This window comes from Astatotilapia calliptera, chromosome 9 (genome assembly GCF_964374335.1).
Source record: "Astatotilapia calliptera chromosome 9, fAstCal68.1, whole genome shotgun sequence".
Classification (NCBI taxonomy): Eukaryota; Metazoa; Chordata; class Actinopteri; order Cichliformes; family Cichlidae; genus Astatotilapia; species Astatotilapia calliptera.
Genome location: NC_137430.1, coordinates 12,859,011 through 12,881,001, shown reverse-complemented (window position 1 = coordinate 12,881,001; position 21,991 = coordinate 12,859,011). Strand labels below are relative to the sequence as shown.

Here is a 21,991-nt window from a genome sequence, read left to right as displayed (position 1 = left end):
TGTGCTGTTGTTTGACCTCTCTGCAAAGGTAAATAAAACTTATAAAGACAACCTGTTTGTGTGAACCTCAGTTTATTTTAGATTTCAACAACAAGCTTTCAGTCAGAGTAATCTCCTCTCTGATTGGAAATTGGATGTGAGATGGAGAGTGACTGAATACTGGAGGGGGAAAAAAGAAAATGGATTGTTTCTTTGTCTTCATGTCTGATCTAGAGAATATTCATTACAATTTGATGAAATTGGTCCACCCCAAGGATCGGTTCCCCCCGTCACAAACAGAGTAACATAGTTTAGGCTGTGAAGTCCCAGGAGGATTGCCAGGGGAACCCAAACAGCCTCTGTAATGGTCTCCAGTCAAGGAGGCCAATACATGAAAACGGAAAGACCATATTGTGCAGTCTGATGGTGAGTAAATGCACTGATACTTTCCTCTGATGTGCATTAACTGGTGTGTGTTCTGAATGGAAAATAAAGTGGGTATTCTATTCTTTTTCTAAAACATGCTTATTTTAAAGGGTACATTTTTTTTAACTGTTTACTGAGTCTGATAACTTTAAAATGCAGTTCCAGCATTTCTGTAGTATTTAAAGCACAGTAGAAATCCTACCAGGATGTAGCAGAAATTTATTATTATTATTAATCGACATAACAAGTCACCATGATACATAGAAATACTGTGGCACCTGGTCATGGAGAGTGGTGTTGCCTCTCCCTATACCACTACTTGCTGCCCTTTCCTGGGATTCGGGTACTTGTTGGATTGGGGGGCATGTTGCTGGAAGTTCTGGCGTGACCCATTGTCTTTGGCGTGGTACTTTTCAGTTTCCCTGCTACATTCTATTTTTTGTTGTTGTTGTTGTTGTTGTTTTTTGCTCCTGATTATGCCCCAAATTATGAATCATTTTTATTTTTAGTGTGTGGCTCCTGGTATTGGCAACCTTAAAATAATTATGCCAGATGTGTCAAGGGCGGTGTGGATGCAGGACTGAAACACAGGACTCTGAATTTATTTACAGTGAATGACAATGACGATAAGTAAAACAATCCTCCATGTGTGAGTTTCTTTTTCCCCTTGTGCTTGCTCCATATTCCTGTGCTGTGACTTCTCTAGTGTAAGTGGTGAGTTTCCTTCCTCCTCGTGGTGTATATGTACAAAGTACTTAACTCCCTCTACTTGTGTTGGCACACTCTGGAAAACAACAAGCAACCGGTAAGTACACGCCACACTTCACTCCGGAAACACTGTCACTCACTTGCTGGGAACTGAACTAAATGATTTCTCTTAACGATCCAGCATCGACTGAGGCTCAGCTCCTCTTTTAAGGAGCTACTCAGAAGAGGCTGATCAGCAACAGATGACTGTCATGGTCTTCCACGTGTGGCTGGTTTAATGGCAGGAAACCCTCAGAGCCAGATGCCTCCGGGAAACACCAACACCAACAAAAACAAACATGGTCACACAGCAGGGCCTGCTTCCATGAGAAGATGAGTGTTTTTTTCTTAGTTTTTTTTTAAATAAAAAATTTAACCTGCAGGGGATAGGACCAGCAAACCTTCCACCAAATAAGTATATGAAATATATTTAATAACATATATCTACACTTTTAATATATAAGGAAAGTGAAATTGAAAATGTTAGTTTTCAGGAACTCTGAATCTTACTTATTTCAACATCATTTGTGTTTGCATAGCTTGAAAAAAACTCAAGTGAGTAAAAAGGTCTTTGACAGTGTGTCGGTAATTTGCATCTTTAAATATGTGTCAGACTTCCTCTTTCACAGAACATTAACAGAACTGAAGAGTTTATTTCAGCAGCTTTGTGATAAACTGACTTCAATGCACCTTCTTAAAAAGCAAGTTCTGTCTTTGCATTTCCTTCTTTCTAACATTGGCTGGCCAACACGGTTCACTGTAATTCTGCTAAAACTGTTAAGGGATAAGACTACACCTGGCCTTATTTGGTTAGCAAACATTGTATTGCACATATTCAATAACTTTGATAAAGGTAGCGTGGCAGAAAGGAGTGATTCCAAAGGCTTGGCGAAGAGCAGGAGGTATTCTGATCCCTAAGGAGAAGAACTCCTCATCCATCAGCCAGTTTCGCCAAATCAGCCTGCTGAACGTAGAGGGAAAGATCTTCTTCAGTGTCTTGGCCCAAAGGCTATCTACTTTCCTGCAAAGAAACAACTATATTGACACATCAGTGCAGAAGGCTGGCATCCGGGGCTTCTCGGGATGTCTGGAGCATGCCAGCATCATCTGGCACCAGATTCAAACTGCCAAGAAAGAACGAAGAGACCTTCATGTGGTCTTTTTAGACCTTGCCAATGCCTTTAGGTCAGTTCCGCACTAGACCTTGTGGATGGCCTTCAACTATTTCAGCGTACCAAACCACATTACAGGACTGGTCAAGATCTACTTTCAGGATTTACAGTTTTGTGTGATATCTGAGAACACCACCACAGTCTGGCAGCACCTGGAAATTGGAGTTATGGCAGGCTGCACGATTTCCCCTCTGGCATTTATCACGGCAATGAAGTTGGTCATGTGGGCATCCCGGTGGGTAGTAGGAGGTGAGAGACTCAAGAGTGGCCTTCGTCTTCCTCCCATTAGAGACTACATGGATGACATGACCATCAGTACAACAACAAAACCATGTACTAGGCGATTGCTACAGAAGCTCCAGAAAAAACATAGAATGGGCAAGAATGGAGTTTAAGCCAAGTAAATCTCGCAGCATCTCCATCGTAAAAGGAAAGCTGACAGCCGGGCAATTCTATATCAGTGGAGAACCAATTCCAACAGTCTTAGAGAAGCCCATAAAGAGCCTGGGACGGTGGTATAATGCAGACCTCAATGATAAATGGTAACTAGAACCACTAAGGCAGAACTTGGCTGATGACCTCAAGCGGATTAACAACACTGCACTCCCAGGGAAACTGAAACTCTGGTGCTTCCAGTTTGGGTTATTACCCAAACTACTGTGGCCGCTGACAATGTACGAGGTCTCACTCAATCATGCCAGTCGACTAGAGAGGCTAGTGAGCTCCTACGTTAAGAAGTGGCTCGGACTTCCCAAATGCCTCAGCAGTGTTGGACTCTACAGCAACGGTATACTGTCATTGCCTGTCCCTAGCCTGGTTGAGGAGTTTAAATGTGCAAAAGTGAGGCTTGCGATGTCACTCACGGACTCCCGGGACCCCATAGTGAGAGGCACTGATCCCACCCTAGCAACGGGGAGGAAGTGGACCCCAGCCACATCTGTGCTACAGGCAAAATCCGCTCTACGGCATCTTGACGTGATGGGTCACGTCCAACAGGGCAGAGGAGGATTTGGTCTTGGCGCAGTAACACCTCGGTGGCAACAGGCATCTGTACCCGAATGTCGAAAAATGGTGGTGGAGGAGGTGCGTCGACAGGAGGAAACAGCCAGACATGCCAGAGCCGTGGCACTGGCCAAACAAGGTTGCTGGGTGAATTGGGAGCGTGTGGAAAAGAGGAAACTCTCATGGAGTGAAATCTGGGGCGTGGAATCTAATAGACTAAGTTTCATCATCCGAGCGACATACGATGTGCTACCTTCCCCAATAAATCTGCAGCTGTGGTTTTGAAAGGACCTATCTTGCCCCCTGTGTACAGTCCCAGCAACATTCAAGCACATCTTGGTTACACTCAAAAAAATGAACTCAGCCTATCTCTGCTTTTACTAAAGTAGATTTTGTTGTTTGTTCTTAATAAACTCGATTTTGCAAAAATCCTTAAAGTGTTTGTGCAAATTTAATGAAATGTTGTTACTTTTTGTTGTTACACAAAGTCATTGAACTGTGTCAACGTAACATTGTTGAGTAAATTCACAGGTTTGTCCCTCTGCACATACTGCTGCGTGCAGAGCCCGCCTAAATAAGGGCCAATGCGCATGCGCACCACCCTCTTTCTCAAGCTTGCTATTTCTTCGCCATGTGGACTGGTTCAGCCGCATTTTTGTCCAAAAATCAGGTAAGAAGTCATTTTTCTTGTAAAGCCCGTCTACATATATATGTTCACACGTCAGTTAATGTCGCAAGTGCTACTAAGAAAAGAGTACAGGCAGGGTTTTGCCCGGTAAAGGTTTGCTAACGTGGACTTGCTGCACGTGAGTTTCCAAATGATTTTGGAGGGGACTCCATTGCAATAGCAAAGCTCTGTTTTCAGCCCAAATGTAGTGTAGCGCTAGCGTCGGTATGAGTCGGTACGCGTCGGTACAGGCAGCGCATTCGGTCCGGCACGCACTTTCGCGCCAAGTTTATACTCGGACGCCTGACTGCGTTGCACTTTAGCCAACAACAGTGGAGAAGCGCTCCTCGCTAGCAGACAGGTTAGGGTGTATTTTCTGTCTAATATTTCAGCTTACGTTTTGATGTAGCTTGCAGAAAGCATTTAGTAAGCTGGTGTAAGATGAACTGCATTAATGTTGTACAATGTCCATGGGATTTCTCACTCGACTTTTAATGTCAGATTACACACACATTTACACAATATGCAGTGGTGATGATGTAGATCAATAAATTCATTGTTGTAGCATACAATATTAAAAATAAAACTGATTAATATGAAACATTAACAATGTGCAAATTATTTAGTTTTTTTCAGGGACAGTGGAATGAAAATGTCTTTTGTGCTTCTCCCCCAGATACGTTGATGTGGCAGTGCAAATTGTGCAAAAAAGTGGTGTCATCACGAGCTCTGTTATTAAAACACTACAGGTTAGTTCATAGTAGACAGCAGTATCCATGTGCCTATTCTGATTGTGTCTGTGTTTTCAAAACATGGAATGCTCTACATAGCCACTTAAGCAGATCACATACCCAAAGAACTCTAGACAAGTCTGTGAGTTTGGCAACATTTAACTGCCATTTGTGTTCCTGCTGCAACATAGCTTCGGAGCAGGAGTATTTTTCTCACATTAACAACCATCTAAAATGTAACGAGACTGTGCATTGCATGTTTGAGGGTTGTTCTTTCAAAACAAATATCTATGGTACATTCAAGTCTCATCGAAATAGGAAACACAATCCTTATACCTTAAAAGACTTTAAAATCGGTATTGCTAACACTATTGTAGGCCAAACATCAGCTGATGACAGTACAGACACTATTGTAGAAGAGGACATAAGTGCAAATATTGATCACGATACAACTACAAGTGAGACTGAAGATTTGGCAAATGTAATAGAACTTAATTTTGCATCTCTTTTACTTAAGTTGGAAAACTATTTTCATGTTCCCAGCATAGCAATTGACGAGTTGCTTTCAGAAATACACTACCTGATAAGCTGTGCATCAGTGCCTTTGACAAATCAAGTAATTGTAGACATACTCAAGAATCATAACCTTTGTCTAGACCAGCCTGTTATTGAAGAACTGACAAAGGCAGTTTCTTTTAACCCTTTGTTAAAAGCCATAGAAAAGGACGGCACACTTGCCACTGCCTTCAAACGCAGACAGTATTACAGAAAACATTTTGAAGTAATTGATCCAATTGAATACATTCTCGACTCCCAAAGCAAGAGGACCTTTCAGTATATTCCTATTCTAAAATCATTACAGCAGATATTTAAACAAGAAAACATACTGAACAAATTTGTCACTAGCCACAATCAGAATCCTTTTGTAAATAAGGAAAAGTATACATCATATAAAGATGGTCTACATTTTCAAAATAATGAGTTTTTCTCAGGCGGTGAACTAAGAATCTCTATTTGTCTTTATGTTGATGATTTCGAAATTTGCAATCCATTGGGGACATCACGGAAAAAGCATAAACTTTGCTCAGTTTACTGGATTTTAGGTAACTTGCCACCAGGTAGTCATTCATCCCTCTCTTCTATTTATTTGGCTCTCTTGTGCAAAAGTGAGGACCTTAGGACCTTTGGCTATTCAAAAATATTTGAGCCACTTTTGCAAGACCTTGTCATTTTAGAGCAGCAGGGAGTGTTCATTGACAATTTAGGGGTCAACTTTAAAGGCACTGTCCAATATGTAGTGGCAGACAGCCTCGGAGCTCATGGATTGGCCGGTTTTGTGGAAAGTTTTTCTGGAGATTACTTTTGCAGGTTTTGTACTGCTACACGCTCAGAAATTGAATCAAAAGCTACAAATAGTGACTTTTCTCTGAGAACTGAGGAGCTCCATCGTGTACACATAGCAACTGCACGTGAGACAGGGGTAGCTTGTTGTGGTGTGAAAAGCTCGTGTGTCTTAGCAGACAGTCTGTCTTTCTTCAAGGTCACTACAGGATTCCCCCCTGATCTTGCACATGACCTTTTTGAAGGTATTGTGCCTTTTGAGATAGCTGAGTGCCTTCGAATACTAATAGGCAAGAAGTACATCACTTTTGAAAATCTAAATAGACTTGTTCAGTCATTTCCCTACAAAGGAGGGGATCAGACTAATCGCCCTCAGAAATTGCCTCACAATTTTCTTAGTAAAAAAACTGTTGGTGGCAATGCACATGAAAATTGGTGTTTACTAAGACTTCTGCCACTTATTATTGGACAACACATACCTGAAAACGAACCAGCTTGGGAACTTCTACTAGATTTGAAGGATATTGTTGAGCTTGTTGTGTGTCCTGTTCATAACAGTGACTCAGTTGCATACCTGGAGAGTAAGATTTTAGACCACCATCAAAGGTACAAAGAAGTATGCCCAGATAGAAGACCATTGCCAAAACATCACTTTCTGGCTCATTATCCCTCAATAATTCGCCATTTTGGTCCACTTGCCTTATTATGGACAATCAGATTCGAGGCAAAGCACACATTTTTTTAAAAAGTTGCTAGACACACAAACTGCTTCAAAAACATAACCCTGTCTTTGTCAACCAAACACCAGCTCATGATTGGCCATTACATGCATTCATCAGGCTGTAGCAAAGCCACTTTTGAGGTTTCACGAGTCTCGGCAGTCCCAGTAGAACTTCTCAAACGTGAAATTGCACATTGTCTTGCTGAAAAGTACCCTGACACAGCTGTAGTTAGCCTTGCCCAGAGTGTGTCTGTTGCAGGCATCTACTACAGGAAGGGCATGTTAATAGTACATGGATCACTGGGGGGTCTGCCAGAGTTTGCTGAAATCCTGCAGATGTGTATTTTGGCAGATTCGTTGGTGTTTATAGTAAAAAAACTGAGCTCGTGGTACACTGAACACTATGGATCCTTCAAAATTGACCCATCTCCAAAGGAAATTTCTCTTGTTGCACATGAGGATCTGGTGGATTGTTATCCACTTTGTGACTACCAAGTCGGAGCTTCTCGCATGGTTACATTAAAGAGATACATACACTGTTCAGGTAATTTTAATGTCCATGTTGCCGATTTAATTTTTGTGCTGTATAGCAGTTCTTCTCAAAGTTTGGTTCTTAAAAATAGTTGGACCAGAACTTAAATCTACTCGGATATGTTTCAAGCCTTGTAAAAATACTAGAAAAAAAATTGTGCTGCAAAATTCTGAATACCACTAAAAAAATGTAACATGTACTGAAGTTTGGGAACCACCTGCTCATGTTCTTGCACTTATTTTTTAGAGTAACAGTTGGAGATTGGGACATCAGAAATGACAGCCCCAACAAAGCTTCTGATAATCCTGGGGGAGAACAACGCACTCAAGTTAACCCTTCCTTTGGGGATACCAAAGAATGTTAACGAGCTCAAAGCGGAGATTGAAAATCAGTGCGGAGTTTCTGAACAGTTCAGATTGCAGTACATGGACACAGATTTTAATCAGTTCCTTAACATGACATCCACATTTGATCTAAAAGACATGGACAAAATAAAAGTGATTAAAACAGGTGTTCCAGAAACATCCACTGGTAGTAATGAAAGCAGTGTGTCCTCATTTAACTTGGGTAGCCCCTGCTCTGGCCACAACCCTGATTATGACACAGATATACTGTCATCGCCAGAATCCAGGTCATCAAGCTCCTCGAGCTCAGCAAACTCCACGCTGCGATCAGAAGCCTGGCCACTGGACTTTCGCATACCTGAGTTTAGCTTCGATGTAGAGCTGCAATTGACAAAAGGCAACCAGGAATTCCAAGCCAATGGAACACTTTTAACCCTAAAACCAAAGCTCAAGTCTGACATTTTAGAGAGCTTGTCTTCAGAAATTATGAAGTACAAAGCTTACCCTTCAGACAGCAATCTTAGTGATGTTTGCCAAGCTTTGGTTGTAAAGCATCCATGCTTGAAAGAGAAGGGTTCAGAAACTGGATTTTCTGCATGGAAGATCAGTTTGAAGTATAAAATGTCAAACTATCGTGGAAAACTGAAGAACTTAGGGTGTAGTGAGTTGGTCATCAATTCTCTCAAAAGAAGAGGGAACAGTAATGTGCATCCCAACCAAGTCAAGAAACCCAGGAGAGCAGAGGTGAATTTCTGCCCTGATTATCCAGCTGGAGAAACCCGAGAGAGTCAGGAAGAAGAAAGGTTGGTGCTGCTTTCAGAGTTCAAGAAGAAGAACAACAATGAAACCATCAAAGCAAAAATGGCCCAAACCTTTCCTCACCGGAGGCAAGAAATTCTTCAGGACATGCCCTTCGTAGCTGACTTTAAAAGCCGATGGCCAGCTCTTTTTTCTCCACGTGAGGTAACTGAATCAGTTGATCTGCAAATGCACTCCACATGCAATATTTTAAACCCATCACGCTAAACATTTGTTTATTTTACAGATAAATGCTGAATTCCAGCGCATCACTACGATCCCGCTAACATCCACATTTATGGCACAGCTGGACAACAACACAACCAAACTGACCAAAGTCTTCAGAAACAAGGGAGGAACATCTGGACGCAAGATCACAGAAATCATGGCTGCAATTGATGAGGTTTGGAATTAATTTTTTTCAATGCTTCATTCCCTCTTTTAATACATATGATTTTGTTGTCTCCTTCTATTGTAAGGTAAAGTTTAATGTTGGTATTATGGGATTGTTTATTCTTTGTCCTTTTCATGATAGTGTTGTCACAGTAATAAAGTTTTAAGTTGATTTGGATACTTTATAAAAAAAAATTGCCAGAATTAAAAGCTGTTTTTACAGGACAGTAGCGTTTCCAAAACGGGATTTGCCGCGGCTCCCTGGGGAGAATTTTGGCATTTACAGTAGAAAAGCTGAAGCTAGAATAAACTGCCATCAGGCACCTTTCAAACCAAGACGGGATAAAGGGAGGTCTCTGAGCTTAGTACTACAACTGTTTTTTCATTTGTCCTTGCAAAACCTCCTGTTCAAGTCCTCCAAACACACCCACGTCACCCCGCTTCTCTTCCAGCGTCACTGGCTGCTGGTCAACTTCAAGGTTCATTTCAAGATCCTGGTTCTGGTCCTTAGGGCCTTACATGGACAAGCACCATCATACAATGGAGATCTTCTCAGTCCCAACACCCCCAGCAGGTCCCTGAGGTCCAGTGATCAAAGCCTGGTAGTGCACAACAGTCTAAAGACCAAAAGTGACAGATCATTGCTGCTGTGGCCCCCAAACTCTGGAACTCTCCTCCTAAGCCTTAGATCAGTGGACTCAGTGGTTTACTTTTAAAAAAAAATCCTCTGTTCAGGCTGGCTTTGGTGTGACCTCTTGTTCATCCTCTTCCTCACTGGATTCTTCATGCTGCTGTTTTTGGTCGGGTTTCTGTTTTTTTTGGGATCCTGTGGTTACCTTTTTTTGCTCGTCACATTTTTTCAAATGATAATGTTCCTTCTTTCCTTAATTTTTTTTATTTTAAATTTTGTTGTTCTTCTGTAGTGTGTCATGGACTTTTTTTCTCAAAGCATTATATACATTTATTTTGCTGAAGTTAACTGAAAATGTCTTTAAAGTTTAGCTAAGTAAAATTTGCTTTTATGTTTTACAGAACGACACAGTTGCAATGAGAAGAGTGTGTACGCTGAAAGGACTTGCAGTCTACCTCAATGAAGATCCGAACAGCTTGATCAAAGAATATCAGGCAAGTAATCAAATAGAAACAATTTCCAGTAATAAAAATTTAACTGACGGTAATTTTTCCTCACACACATTCATTAGATTATAACAAAAAGTTAAAATTAGAACATTATTGGAGATATAAAAGCACAAGCTTATGCGGGAGTGACCCTTGCCATTACAGTTGGGGTGTAATGTGGGCTGAGTGTACTGTCTTTCTGCTTTGTTGTTCTGCCGTGTAATCTAGATGATGGACCAACACCTCTCATCTCGCTCTGAGCTGTCTACTGTTTTGCAGCTTAAAGGGATATTCCACCCCAAAGTGAAAATTGGTCTATTACCATATTACCCAGAGTAAGATAAGTGAGAAAAAATAATTTTGTAACCAGTGCAATAATTCTCCTGATCCGGCAGCAGTCTATTTGCTTTTGCCTAGCATTTAAAAAATGGAGTGAATGGGAACTATAAGCATTTTGGTTGCAAATGACTCTTTAATGGTACGAATTATTCCTGGTGAGCTCAATAATCATGTCGACTTTAAATGAAAAGTAATAAGTAACTTGAAGGATTTGGAGGAGTAGATTTAGACTTGGGAATACATTATGGTTACCACATACAACACTGTAAGCCGCCGCTGCATGGTGCATGGATATTCGAATATGTGTTTATTTATGGAAACCAGAGGCTTTTTCAACCACTGTTGTTGTATCCAAGTGCTATGCCATGGCGGGTTACAGGGTGCTTTGGCGTAACCGTAATGTAGGCCCAAGTCTAAATCTCCTCCTCCTGCAAATCCGTCGTGTTACTTTTTACTTTTCATTTGCAGTCGACATGATTATTGAGCTCACCAGGAACAATGGGTATAAGATCAGAAATGTACTTTGCTGGTTACAAAATGCTTTTTTCTCACTTATCTAACTCTTGGCAATTTATGGTAATAGACAAATTTCCACTTTGGGTGGAATATCCCTTTAATTGATATGAAACCCTGCAACTTGTATTATTATGTTTATTTACTTATTAATTTTTTTAGGATGTGGACTTCCATGAGGCCGAAAGTGAAATGGAGAAGACGCTCATTGGCATCTACGTCATCAAACCAGAAGGAGAGCGTGACCTTGACCCGGCAGAAGACATTGGTATCATAATTGAGGGTGTCGCTGTGCTCAGAGATCTTCCTGATGTTGCCACTGCTGTTGTGTTGTTGTTCGGCCTGATCTACACTTTAAACATGAGCTACCCATCCAACCTCAGGTACACTTTTGAGTTTTTTCAGAAAGTACTGATGGGACTTGATGCTAAGAAGCTATCAAACAAAGTTCAAGTGCTCAGAAACAAACTCCTTGAATAAAGAGGAGGAAGCGGGAGGCCCTTATTGCTTAACTTAGTTTGAATGCTTTACGTTCAGGTATAGTTAAGTTGTTCATAAACACTTTTTTTCATTGTCAGTACTGTTTCTTGGGAACATTCACCAGTTTTAGAGAACAATAATGTTCATTTGCATTTTAGCAAAATACTGTTACTTAAAAAATTGGTGTTGCACTTCTTCTACTGCTACTTGACAACATACAGAAAATGACAGACATTTTAAAAAGTTCTAGCGGTTAGGCCGCTGTGATTTGATATTTCAAAGAATGTGACATTTGGCAGCTGTCTGCAACTTGGGATGTAACCATAACTTGAAAAACTGAGTAGCACTGTTTTACAGTACAGTTTTTGAACAAAACAGCCAATTTTCACTGTTTTAAATGAGTTTAGTTTGCTCTTTCATGCTTATCAGTGTTTGAAAATAATTCCTGAAACGTCCTGTAAAATGTAGGATTTTTTTTTGATAATTTGGATGCTTTCTGGACCAGTTGAAAGACAAGTTGGTTAGCACTTCACTGATCTTTGAAGTAAAATATTGTTTTATGCACAAAGTATTTAGTTAAAGTTGTAACAAGTTGTCTGCATTGATTGCACTTTGTGTTAAGCTACGGCTCTACAGTCTTTTCGGTCTGTCAACAAGTATTTAATATGCACTGAATGTGCTTAGTAAAGACAGGACTTTGTTGGATCATTTTTTTTAATCATTTTAGTTTGACGACAAGTTGGTTAGCACTTTATACTGATCTACATTTTCTGCACAAAATATTCACTTGGAATTTGTAACAAGTTGCATTGATTGCACTTTGTGTTAAGCTGTTGTGCTTGGAAAAAAGTATTTTATATGCACTGAATGTGCTTATTAAAGGCAGGATTGTGTTTGATAATTTGGGTGCTGTCTTCATTTCTTCCTAAAAGATCTCCCTAAGATTTACTTAAAAATGTTATGTCAAGTGGTTCCACATAACTGCTTTAAGTAACTTTTAAGAAACTTTGCTATTTTGTATGGAAGTAACCAGTGTAAATGATTTATTTGTAATTGTATTGAATAGAAATTACTTAACAATTTTATATAATTCAAAAGTAACAAAGTTATGTAGCAGCTACATAACAGTTTTACAAAGATACTACCTAACCAGGTTATGTCCTTCTAAAGCAGAAAAGTTATGTACCAGCTAAGTAACAGTATTACAAAGATATTGCCTAAACAAGTTATGTAGGCTTAAAGCAACAAAGATAAGTATCAGCTAAGCATTGCAATTAAGTTACATTTAGCCAATACACTTACGTAAATCTAACTTAACAGTATTGAGTTCAAACTAAGTAACAACATTTCTTAAAAGTTACTTAAAGCAGTTGTGTGGAACCACTTGACATAACTTTTTTAAGTAAATCTAATGTTTTATTTTTTTGAGTGTAGTTGTAGGAGTAGCCTTACTCAGGGCAGATACACATGGAGACACAACCAGGTTCTCAGGTCTCTAGCTGAGAAAGTGGAGTGCAAAAGAAAATCCATCAACGCTCAACCTTTCAAGAACCAAGAGGAGCGTCAGTTTTCATCAACATTTGTCCGGGAAGGAGACAAGCCAAGGACAAGCCCCTCAACCTCAGACCTGGGCCCGCTGAAGGTTGCGAGGGATTGGCAGATGCAAGCGGACTTGGAACAGAGGCTTTTTTTAAAATATATTTCAACATATTTTAAAAAGAAAGAACTACAAGAAAAAGGAATGTATGAATGGACAAGGAACATTTTTATTATGAAATTGCTTTAAAAATATTAAGCACAGTGTTACAGCTCCATACGTGAAATGATCTCTCTTTTTTTAATCCAGGCAGTAGAGTAGCCTGTCTGTGAACATGGAGGCAGTCGGCATGTTTCTGATTCCCCTGTTTGTTTTAGGTGAGTATTTCAGTATTTTAAAGTCATTATTGGAGTTATTTTACAACATGAACTTTATTTAGAAACATATCTGGCATGTGTTACTATCTGATTACAATTAAACTCAGAGACTTAATAAGAATTAACTCAGAACTAACCAGTTTAACTGAAATCATAATACACAACAGTCACCAAAACACAAGTAAACTCAAAACTCTTGGTCAAATGACCCGGAACCACGACACTATCCTGATTTTAAATTAACATGTTTTATGTACAAAATGATAACAGCAGCGGAAACATGATGTTTCTTGGCACTGACAAACAGGCGACGGATGGCCTGGATTGCAGCCATTCAAAGATCAAATATAACGTCCCAGAACCCTCCAGCTCACAGGTTAGTCTGCTCCAAGCATTCCCACAAAGGTCAGTCTTCTGTTGTAGTTAATGCGTCATTTTTCTTAACATAATTGGTGATATAGGTTACAAGCAAGTCTGGCGCTGAACAGAAATTGTCGCGCTATGCTCCTTTGTTTATTGTGCATAAATAGTGAATTGTCCTGACACAGTATTGCGTTTCACTTCTGTTATTACCATGGTACATTGACAAAAACATATACTTTTATTCACAGGATAAAACAGTTGTTTTGTATCACTAATTGCCCAGTGCGATTACAGCATACAATATTATTGTCACTGCTACATTTCTGTGATGCGTACCAGAAATTATTTCCACTGCTAATTAATTACCATTGAGCTCAAAGGTCCTATTAATAAACGGTTAACGAATGTGTATTTATGAAGACGATTTGTGAGACTGGTAAACTTATGATACGTACGATGGTCTTTTGTTCTACACGGTGCATTTCAAGGGTCTGTACCCATCCGGCGGTAAACTGTACCTGGGCTTGTTGCAGTGACCGGAAGTTACTAAACTTCATAAGTGTGTGCACTCACTCCAAGAACCGTATGATTATAAATATGCATATAAATATGCTACAATGAGATAGCTGACTTCATCTAACTAGCAAATGTTATTCAGGCTACGTTGGTGATGCAGTTTTTTTAATGTGTATGATATTTTTGTCATGCGATTTTAAAGCCGGTCCTACAACCGCATCCAAGAATAACATGCAGCTTATCTCAGAACTGTCGGTGAAAATTATTCTTGGAGCTAGGTTTAATTGAGCTGCATTTTAAAGAGGTGCAATTTCACAATTTGTGTATATTTTCTAAGTTCACTATTTTGTCATGTGTTGAGAAAAACACAGATTTAAAAATTACATGGTCTAATATTTACATTTAGCATATAACTGCAACATGCTTTTTTCGTTTTTTTTTTTTAAAGACTCGAAAGGACTTGAAATTCAAAATTTCAGACTTGTGACTTCACTCGGACTTTTACACCAGTGACTTGAGACTCGACTCTGACTTGCCTGACATTACTTGAGACTTGACTTGAGACTTGAGGATAAAGACTTGAGACTTACTTGAGACTTGCAAAACAATGACTTGGTCCCACCTCTGTTAGTTACTGGAGCTGGTGTCATGGTCCTGGGCCATGTTGGCCCAGTGTTCTTAGTTTCCTTGTATGTTTGTATTTTATTCCATGCTTCCCCTGCCCATTATGTCTGAGTTCTCCCCGTGCTCTCTCTTCCCCCTGTGTGCCCTCTATGTATTTGTGAGCCCTCGTCCCCTTTCGTGTTTGTTCCATGTCTCCCCTGCCTGTTACGTTGGTGTTCTACTCGTGCTCTCTCTCCTCCTGTACTTCCTGTTTCACCTCTCCCGTCAGTGTTCAGTTCACCCCGCCCTGTCTCGTTATGATTATCAGTGTCACCTGTGTTCCCCGTGTGTTCCCACTTCCCTCGTTAACCCTCTGTGTATTTCTGTCTGCGTCTCCCTCTGTTCAGTGTGACGTCGTCCCTCATGTTGTGTGGATCTCCCTGTGTCTCTGCGTATGTTAGTTTACTTTTCCCAGTTTAGTTTTGTATTTCCTATGTTCTGCCACTCCAGCATTAAAGCTGTGATTTTGAGTTCATCTCCGTGTCTGTGAGTTTTGCGTTTGGGTCCTCCTCCTGCCTGCCACACAGCCGAGCCTTGACAGCTGGAGAGTGAGGTGTTTGGAAGGACTCTCCCTAGCATTATCTGCCCTGTTACTGTACTACCTTAATAACCCATGGTAAGGGCAAAAATTGTCGTGCTTAAGAGTCTACGGGAACGTTATAGTATGTATGTTCAATGCAGATAGATATATAGTGTATACAGGTATATAGGTATACATGTCTTCCAAAAAGGACGATCTGATATCCTTGTGTTGGTATTGTTCCCACATCATCATAATAAATGTTGTTCCAGGTTCAACATTGCAAGTGACCAATCACATTGTTGTGATGTCCCCCTTTTGTACCTTTGAAAAATACCGCCTTAAAAAAATATACTTCACTTGCGAGAAGAGAAACCGCTTCTGTCCGCCGATCCAGGAACTTCTTTGCATTTCAGGATACCTTTCTTTAATAAATGGTAAGCATTATACATATTGTCCTTACAGGGGCAGTTTCTCTTCTCGCAAGTGAAGTAGATTTTTTGAAGGCGTTTGTTTTTTCGAGTTAGCAGATGACGTCAGGAGAAGGTGATTGGTCACTTAATAATAATAATAATAATAATAATAATAATAATAAACTTTATTTATAAAGCACACTAAAAAACCAAGGGTATACCAAGGTGCTTGACAAAAAATAAAATAAGAAAAAGGAGATGGGAGGGAAAAGAGAAAGGACATGGCACGTATCAATTATAAAACCTTGACAATCATAATATATAAAAGTAGTTAACAAGCATAACGCAAAAAAATGTACCAACGCACACCAAATGTTAACTAGGTGGAAAAGCAAGATTAAATAAATAAGTCTTCAGCCGTGATTTAAACAGTGGCATAGAGTCAGACGCCCAGATAGCAACAGGAAGGTTGTTCCATAAGACTGGGGCAGCTACAGCAAACGCACGGTCGCCGCGAGATTTCAGCCGAGAACGAGGTTGCTCCAGAAGAAGTTGGGTAGCAGTGGTCTGACAGGAGTGTGTAACCTAAGAAGCTCATTGAGGTAGCTCAGCGCCAAATTATTAAAAATTTTGTAAGTGAAAAGTAGAATTTTAAATTGAATACGGTACTTAACTGGCAGCCAGTGCAAACCAGCAAGAACAGGAGTGATAGAAGAAAACTTCCTACTACCTGTCAAAAGGCGTGCCGCCGCATTCTGGACAGTCTGCAATCTAACGAGAAGGGAGGAGGAAAGGCCAATGTAAAGAGAGTTGCAGTAGTCCAACCTGGAAGTCACGAATGTGTGAATAAGTTTTTCCAGGTCATTGTGCGGAATATAGCGCTTTGCCTTAGAAATGAGGCACAGCTGATTAAAACTAGACCTCACAACAGCAGACACTTGCTTGTCAAATTTAAATGAGCTATCCAGTAATATGCCCAAATTACCTGCATAATCAGAAGGGGAGCTAGCAAAAGGCATCAGAGCAGCACACGTGGGGTATTTTACTATCGAACACCACGATCTCCGTTTTCTTTTCGTTCAGGACAAGAGAATTACTCTTGAACCAATCTTTAACCTCATGCATGCATTCACGAAAATAGTGAAAAGACATAGCAAGATTGTCAGTAATCTCAAAATAAATCTGTATATCATCAGCGTAGCAATGAAAGGCAATATTATACTTCTCAAAAATTGCTCTAAGAGGGAGCAGATATAGTGAGAAGAGAATAGGTCCTAATACAGATCTTTGAGGCACACCACAGCGCACAGGTACCGAGGAAGATGAGAAGTTGCCCAAATTAACCGAGAAACTGACCTGTCAGCAAGATAAGATTTAAACCAGTTGAGGACAGTGCCTCTTATACCCACAGTATGCTCAAGTCTTAGTAAAAGAATGTTATGATCGACCATATCAAAAGCAGAGGAAAGGTCCAATAAAACCAGGACCACAGAGCGTCCAGAGTCAGTGCTTACAAGAAGGTCATTGAGAACTCTAAGCAAGGCTGTTTCAGTGCTATGCCATGGCTTAAAGGCAGACTGAAATTTCTCTGCAATGTTGTTCGCGTCTAAATACGCCTGAAGCTGAGAAAGAACTAGTCACTCCAGGATCTTGGACAGAAACGGAAGCTTAGAGTTTGGTCTATAGTTCAAAAGATCATAACAATAAAGATTCTTTTTTTTTTCAGAATAGGCTGGACTACAGCATGCTTAAAGGTCAGTGGGACAGATCCAGAGAGTAGAGAAAAATTCATTAAGATAGAATGCTCAGTCCAATTACATCAAAGCAGCCCTTAACAATGAATATCAAACAGAGCATTGGTGTTTTTCAGTTGATCAACCAGCTGCTTCAGAGTTGAAAGTAACACGGGCTCAAATTGATGAAAAGTTGAATTACACTCAGAAGAAAAGACGGGATAAGAGGCAGACGAAGATGAAAGCTTAAGGGATGAAACCTCATCTAAAAAAGAAAACGCTCACAAAGAGCTTGTGAATACAGTAAAGGCATATCAGGACAGGGATTAAAAACAGAATGAAAAATTTTAAATAGCATATGGGGGTTGTGACCATTAGCCAGAATGACTTTGGAAAGAAAAGATGCCTTAGCCATTCTAGCAGCAGTTTGAAACTGTCTGTAACATGTCATAAGAAAGCTGAAGTTTATCTTTTTTCCACCTCCTCTCATCGCGGCGACAAACACGTTGTAAGGCACGCGTAGTATCATTTAGCCAGCAATGAGAGTAGGTTCTAGAGTGCTTCATTTTGATGGGAGCAACAGAATCAAGAATAGAAGAACAAAAAGATAACAGGATATTAGCACAACCATCAACCGAGCAGAAAGAACAGTCATCAGGTACAGCCAAATCAGGGGTAGATGAAAATAATGATAACAAAATATCAGCATAACCATCAGATGAGCAAACTGAGCAGCAGTCAGGAATCATAAACGCCAAATCTAAAAAAGACACAGCAAACTTTGACACAGCTTCAGAGCTGAGTACGCGTAGCTAGGGTTGCCAACTCCCTGAAAAAAAAATAAGGGACACCTAGTGGCCAGGGCCGGGCGACCCAATTGTCATCATCCTTCCCTGTGTGGTGAATTTTTTTAGCTCTTTTTTTTGAGTGTGAAATTTTTTTTTTAACCATTTGACTTGAAGTTGATTTAAGTAGATGCATATTCTTTGTGATATGAACACATGGGAAACAAATGATCATTTATCCATTTATTTTTAACGCAAAATGACAACATTAACACAATAAAATAGGTCTCTTTCCTAAACGAAAGACTGGTACGCTTCACTTTTTGTGCAAAATGACAAAATTAACACAAAGAACTCTGTCCTGCTTAACCTAAAATTATATAAATTAATAGAAAACAATAGAAAGAAAAACATTCTTGTAACAGTGCACATTTAGTGCAATTAGAAAAGTGCAAAAAAAGTTTGTGGAACACCTGTAAACGCAACATTTGTGCCTCAAAGGCCTTGACTGTAGCTGAAAGTTGAAGTAAAAAAAAACCCAACAAACTCATGAACTCAAGCTCAATGCTACATTATGTGGAAACAGACTACTTTTTCCATTTGTATTTTTTTTTTTTAGCTCTTGCTGCAGTTAGGAGTTGTTTGTCTTTCAGTACTGCAGAGTAAAACTCTGAGCAAGACATATCATAATTTAGACTGACAATGAGCTCACTTCTAATTAATATATATATACACTCCAAACAAAGTTAATGATTATGGTTTTATTTATATATGTTATCTATCAATTGTATTTGTTTATTTTTAACCATCAATACTATTAAAACATGGTTTATCATTTCACTGGCAAATGTTTTCTTCTTACCTGCCAGCCAGGTGAAGCCGTTCAATGATCTTCTCAATGTCATCAAAGGAAATCTTCCCAGATGCTAGAGAGAGGGGCTGCAGGTGGAAAAGCCAGTTTTCTTCTGAAAAGTCAAACCACTTCAGGACATAACTGATGGCAGTGCCTAGGACGGCTGTAAACTCCTGCCTGGCACCATCAGAATCAGATGGCGATAGATGCTGGAGCTTTTGTCTTGTTAGGTACCCGTAGAACCCATCATCTCTTCTCTGAATAAGTCTTGTCAGGAAACACTCCATGATGGAATAGAGGTCAACAGACGTGGTTACATTCTTCTCCAGTTTTTTCACCACTTCTTCAAACAGACACATGACATTATTACAGAAGAGGAGGTAGACTTCCACAATGTCTGCCTCTCCCTCAACTCCAGCAGCATCTTCTGTCAACTTCAGCAATTCCTTCAGGCGCCTTGGACATTCCTCACCAATGCTGATGAGATATGACTTCAGCGGGTCCCAGTTCTGCAGCAGGCGGGTGATTGCAGGGTTGAGTGACAGCCATCTCGTCACAACATGGCGCAGGATATCATGGAATTCAACGTCACAAAATTCACAGAACTCTTTCAGGGACTCTCTCCTTTTGGCAGAGGTGGAAAAGAAGCTGTATATCTTCAGGACAATATTTTCCACATCTACTGAGAGCTTGTCCAGGGCTTTTTTCACAGTGTTATGAACAATATGTGCATGGCAGTTGCCACGAAGGATCTCACTGTTGGTCTCTTTCAATTTTGTGAAGACTGAGTTGTGGATGCCATAATTTACATTTGCATTGTCAGCACTGAATGCAGAAACCTGATCTAAGGATAGCCCCACGTTTTCAAGAGAGCTTTGTATTATTTTTACTATTCCCTCTGCAGACTCATCTGAATTTTCAACAAAATCCAACATCTTGTTGACAACTCCAGCCTCTGGTGTAAAAAACTGCAAGGCCAAGGGAAACATCTTCCGATTTCCCTTGTTTGAAGCATCAGTGTGAAGAGAGAATGGGAGTGGAGTTGCACCACTTTTCAATTTTTTGATCACCTCTTCTATTGCCTTTGGAGACAGGACATCTGTGACAACTGCTTCAGCTTTAGTCCTCCCACAGGACATCTTTTTGGCAATACTGGAGTCATTCAGCATTCGTACAGTCAGTTTGAGTGCACAGTCACCCGAGTTATAACTTAAATCGTGCTTTACAGTGTGGTAGACATGGGTCACCTCTGCAGCAGTCACCTATAAAATAGAGATACAGTGGGGCAAAAAAGTATTTAGTCAGCCACCGATTGTGCAAGTTCCCCCACCTAAAATGATGACAGAGGTCAGTAATTTGCACCAGAGGTACACTTCAACTGTGAGAGACAGAATGTGAAAAAAAAAATCCATGAATCCACATGGTAGGATTTGTAAAGAATTTATTCGTAAATCAGGGTGGAAAATAAGTATTTGGTCAATAACAAATATACAACTCAATACTTTGTAACATAACCTTTGTTGGCAATAACAGAGGTCAAACGTTTACTATAGGTCTTTACCAGGTTTGCACACACAGTAGCTGGTATTTTGGCCCATTCCTCCATGCAGATCTTCTGGAGAGCAGTGATGTTTTGGGGCTGACGCCGAGCAACACGGACTTTCAACTCCCGCCACAGATTTTCTATGGGGTTGAGGTCTGGAGACTGGCTAGGCCACTCCAGGACTTTCAAATGCTTCTTACGGAGCCACTCCTTTGTTGCCCGGGTGGTGTGTTTTGGATCATTGTTGTTAGATTTGTATTGTTGATTGTCATTTATGCTTAGAAATATTTACTCATATATGCTTAGAAGTGTATATAATCATTGGTGGATTGAAAGGATGTTTCATCCTAAAGTAACAGCTCTGTGTAGCATGAAGGGGGAGTGCGTTCACTCCCTCTACAGAGTGTTCCGGCATAGATTACACACCTCCTAGGAAAGGCCGTATCTTCTCTTGCTGATATATGGTATAGCAAACACACGTATATCTGTTTAAGTATAAGAGCCTTTTGTTCAGATGGACCGCTAGACTCCTGGCACCAGCTTTGGGGAGTCTTCACAGGGTCACATCTGGACCTCACACACACACACACACACACACACACACACACACACAGTATTCTTTGTTCACATGTATACCTATGTAAGATGTCATATGTTAATGACCCTATGCATATTCATGTAACCACAATAAAAGGAGTGCTATGGGGAGCCTGGCTGAGAGTCTGATGGAGGCTAGGTGGTGGGACGACACTTGGCTCCAGCCAGATTTCCCTCATGCATGAGTAAACCAGCCTGCTTGTGTCTTGCTTTGCAGTGTAATTATATTGTCTTCAACGTTCCAGCGGATAGGTACAAGCTACAAACCTATCATTAATTGGTCCTTCGATGCCGGAGCCCTGGGATCGCATTCACCGAGGGGGGGGAGAGGCACGCTGAAAGACTGACGTCAGCCAGGAAGTTCCTGTGGATTCGCTGTCTGTCCTTTCTCCTCGATGAATGACGATCGGCGGGATTCGAGGCTACATTACACGCTAAGCAACACCGAGTAAGTTTAAGTCTTTGCCGCTGTGTGCAGCAAAGCACGCGGTCACTGTGTGAGGTTGTGTTGAAAGTCTTTGCCGCTGTGTGCAGCAAAGCACGCATCCACTGTGTGAGGTTGCGTTGAAAGTCTTTATCACTGTGTGCGATAAAGCGCGTGATCACTGCTATCATGTAAGTCTTTGCCACTGTGTGCGGCAGAGCACGTGGTCACTGTGTGAGACTGCGTTGAGACAATAGGCCTAATTTTTGTTGGTTGTGAGTGAGGATATTTGTTGTTGTTGTTGTTGTGTGAGTGTGTGCGGAGTAGAACACGTGGTCTGCGACACCGACTGTTGTTGTTATC

At 40.5% G+C, this 21,991-nt stretch overlaps 1 protein-coding gene, 2 long non-coding RNA genes and 1 pseudogene across 5 annotated transcripts; 3 read left to right on the top strand and 1 right to left on the bottom strand.

Annotated features, from left to right (window-relative positions):
• Positions 1-2,362: 2,362 nt before the first annotated feature.
• LOC113018433 (uncharacterized) lies at positions 2,363-3,611 on the top strand (annotated as a pseudogene).
• A 62-nt stretch (positions 3,612-3,673) lies between these two features.
• On the top strand, positions 3,674-12,205 carry LOC145430917 (uncharacterized). The gene is made up of 2 exons (XR_013911260.1): positions 3,674-3,845; positions 11,683-12,205. It is a non-coding gene; the product is annotated as an uncharacterized LOC145430917 (long non-coding RNA).
• Positions 3,855-12,205, top strand: LOC113023923 (uncharacterized). Of its 3 annotated transcripts, XM_080305951.1 has the most exons (6): positions 3,855-3,996; positions 4,670-4,742; positions 7,565-8,625; positions 8,708-8,863; positions 9,886-9,978; positions 10,987-12,205. In XM_080305951.1, the coding sequence occupies exons 3-6, from the start codon at positions 7,594-7,596 to the stop codon at positions 11,302-11,304; spliced, it is 1,599 nt and encodes a 532-aa protein (XP_080162077.1). In that variant the 5' UTR covers positions 3,855-3,996; positions 4,670-4,742; positions 7,565-7,593; the 3' UTR covers positions 11,305-12,205. The 3 variants fall into 3 exon arrangements, with proteins under 3 accessions (XP_080162077.1, XP_080162079.1, XP_080162078.1); XM_080305953.1 differs by lacking the exon at positions 10,987-12,205 and having other exon boundaries at positions 9,886-10,764; XM_080305952.1 differs by lacking the exons at positions 3,855-3,996; positions 4,670-4,742 and adding an exon at positions 5,335-7,330.
• Positions 12,206-20,959: 8,754 nt separating this feature from the next.
• On the bottom strand, positions 20,960-21,412 carry LOC145431081 (uncharacterized). Its single transcript, XR_013911437.1, has 2 exons — positions 21,214-21,412; positions 20,960-21,033 (listed from the first exon to the last, which is right to left on the bottom strand). It is a non-coding gene; the product is annotated as an uncharacterized LOC145431081 (long non-coding RNA).
• Positions 21,413-21,991: the final 579 nt, after the last annotated feature.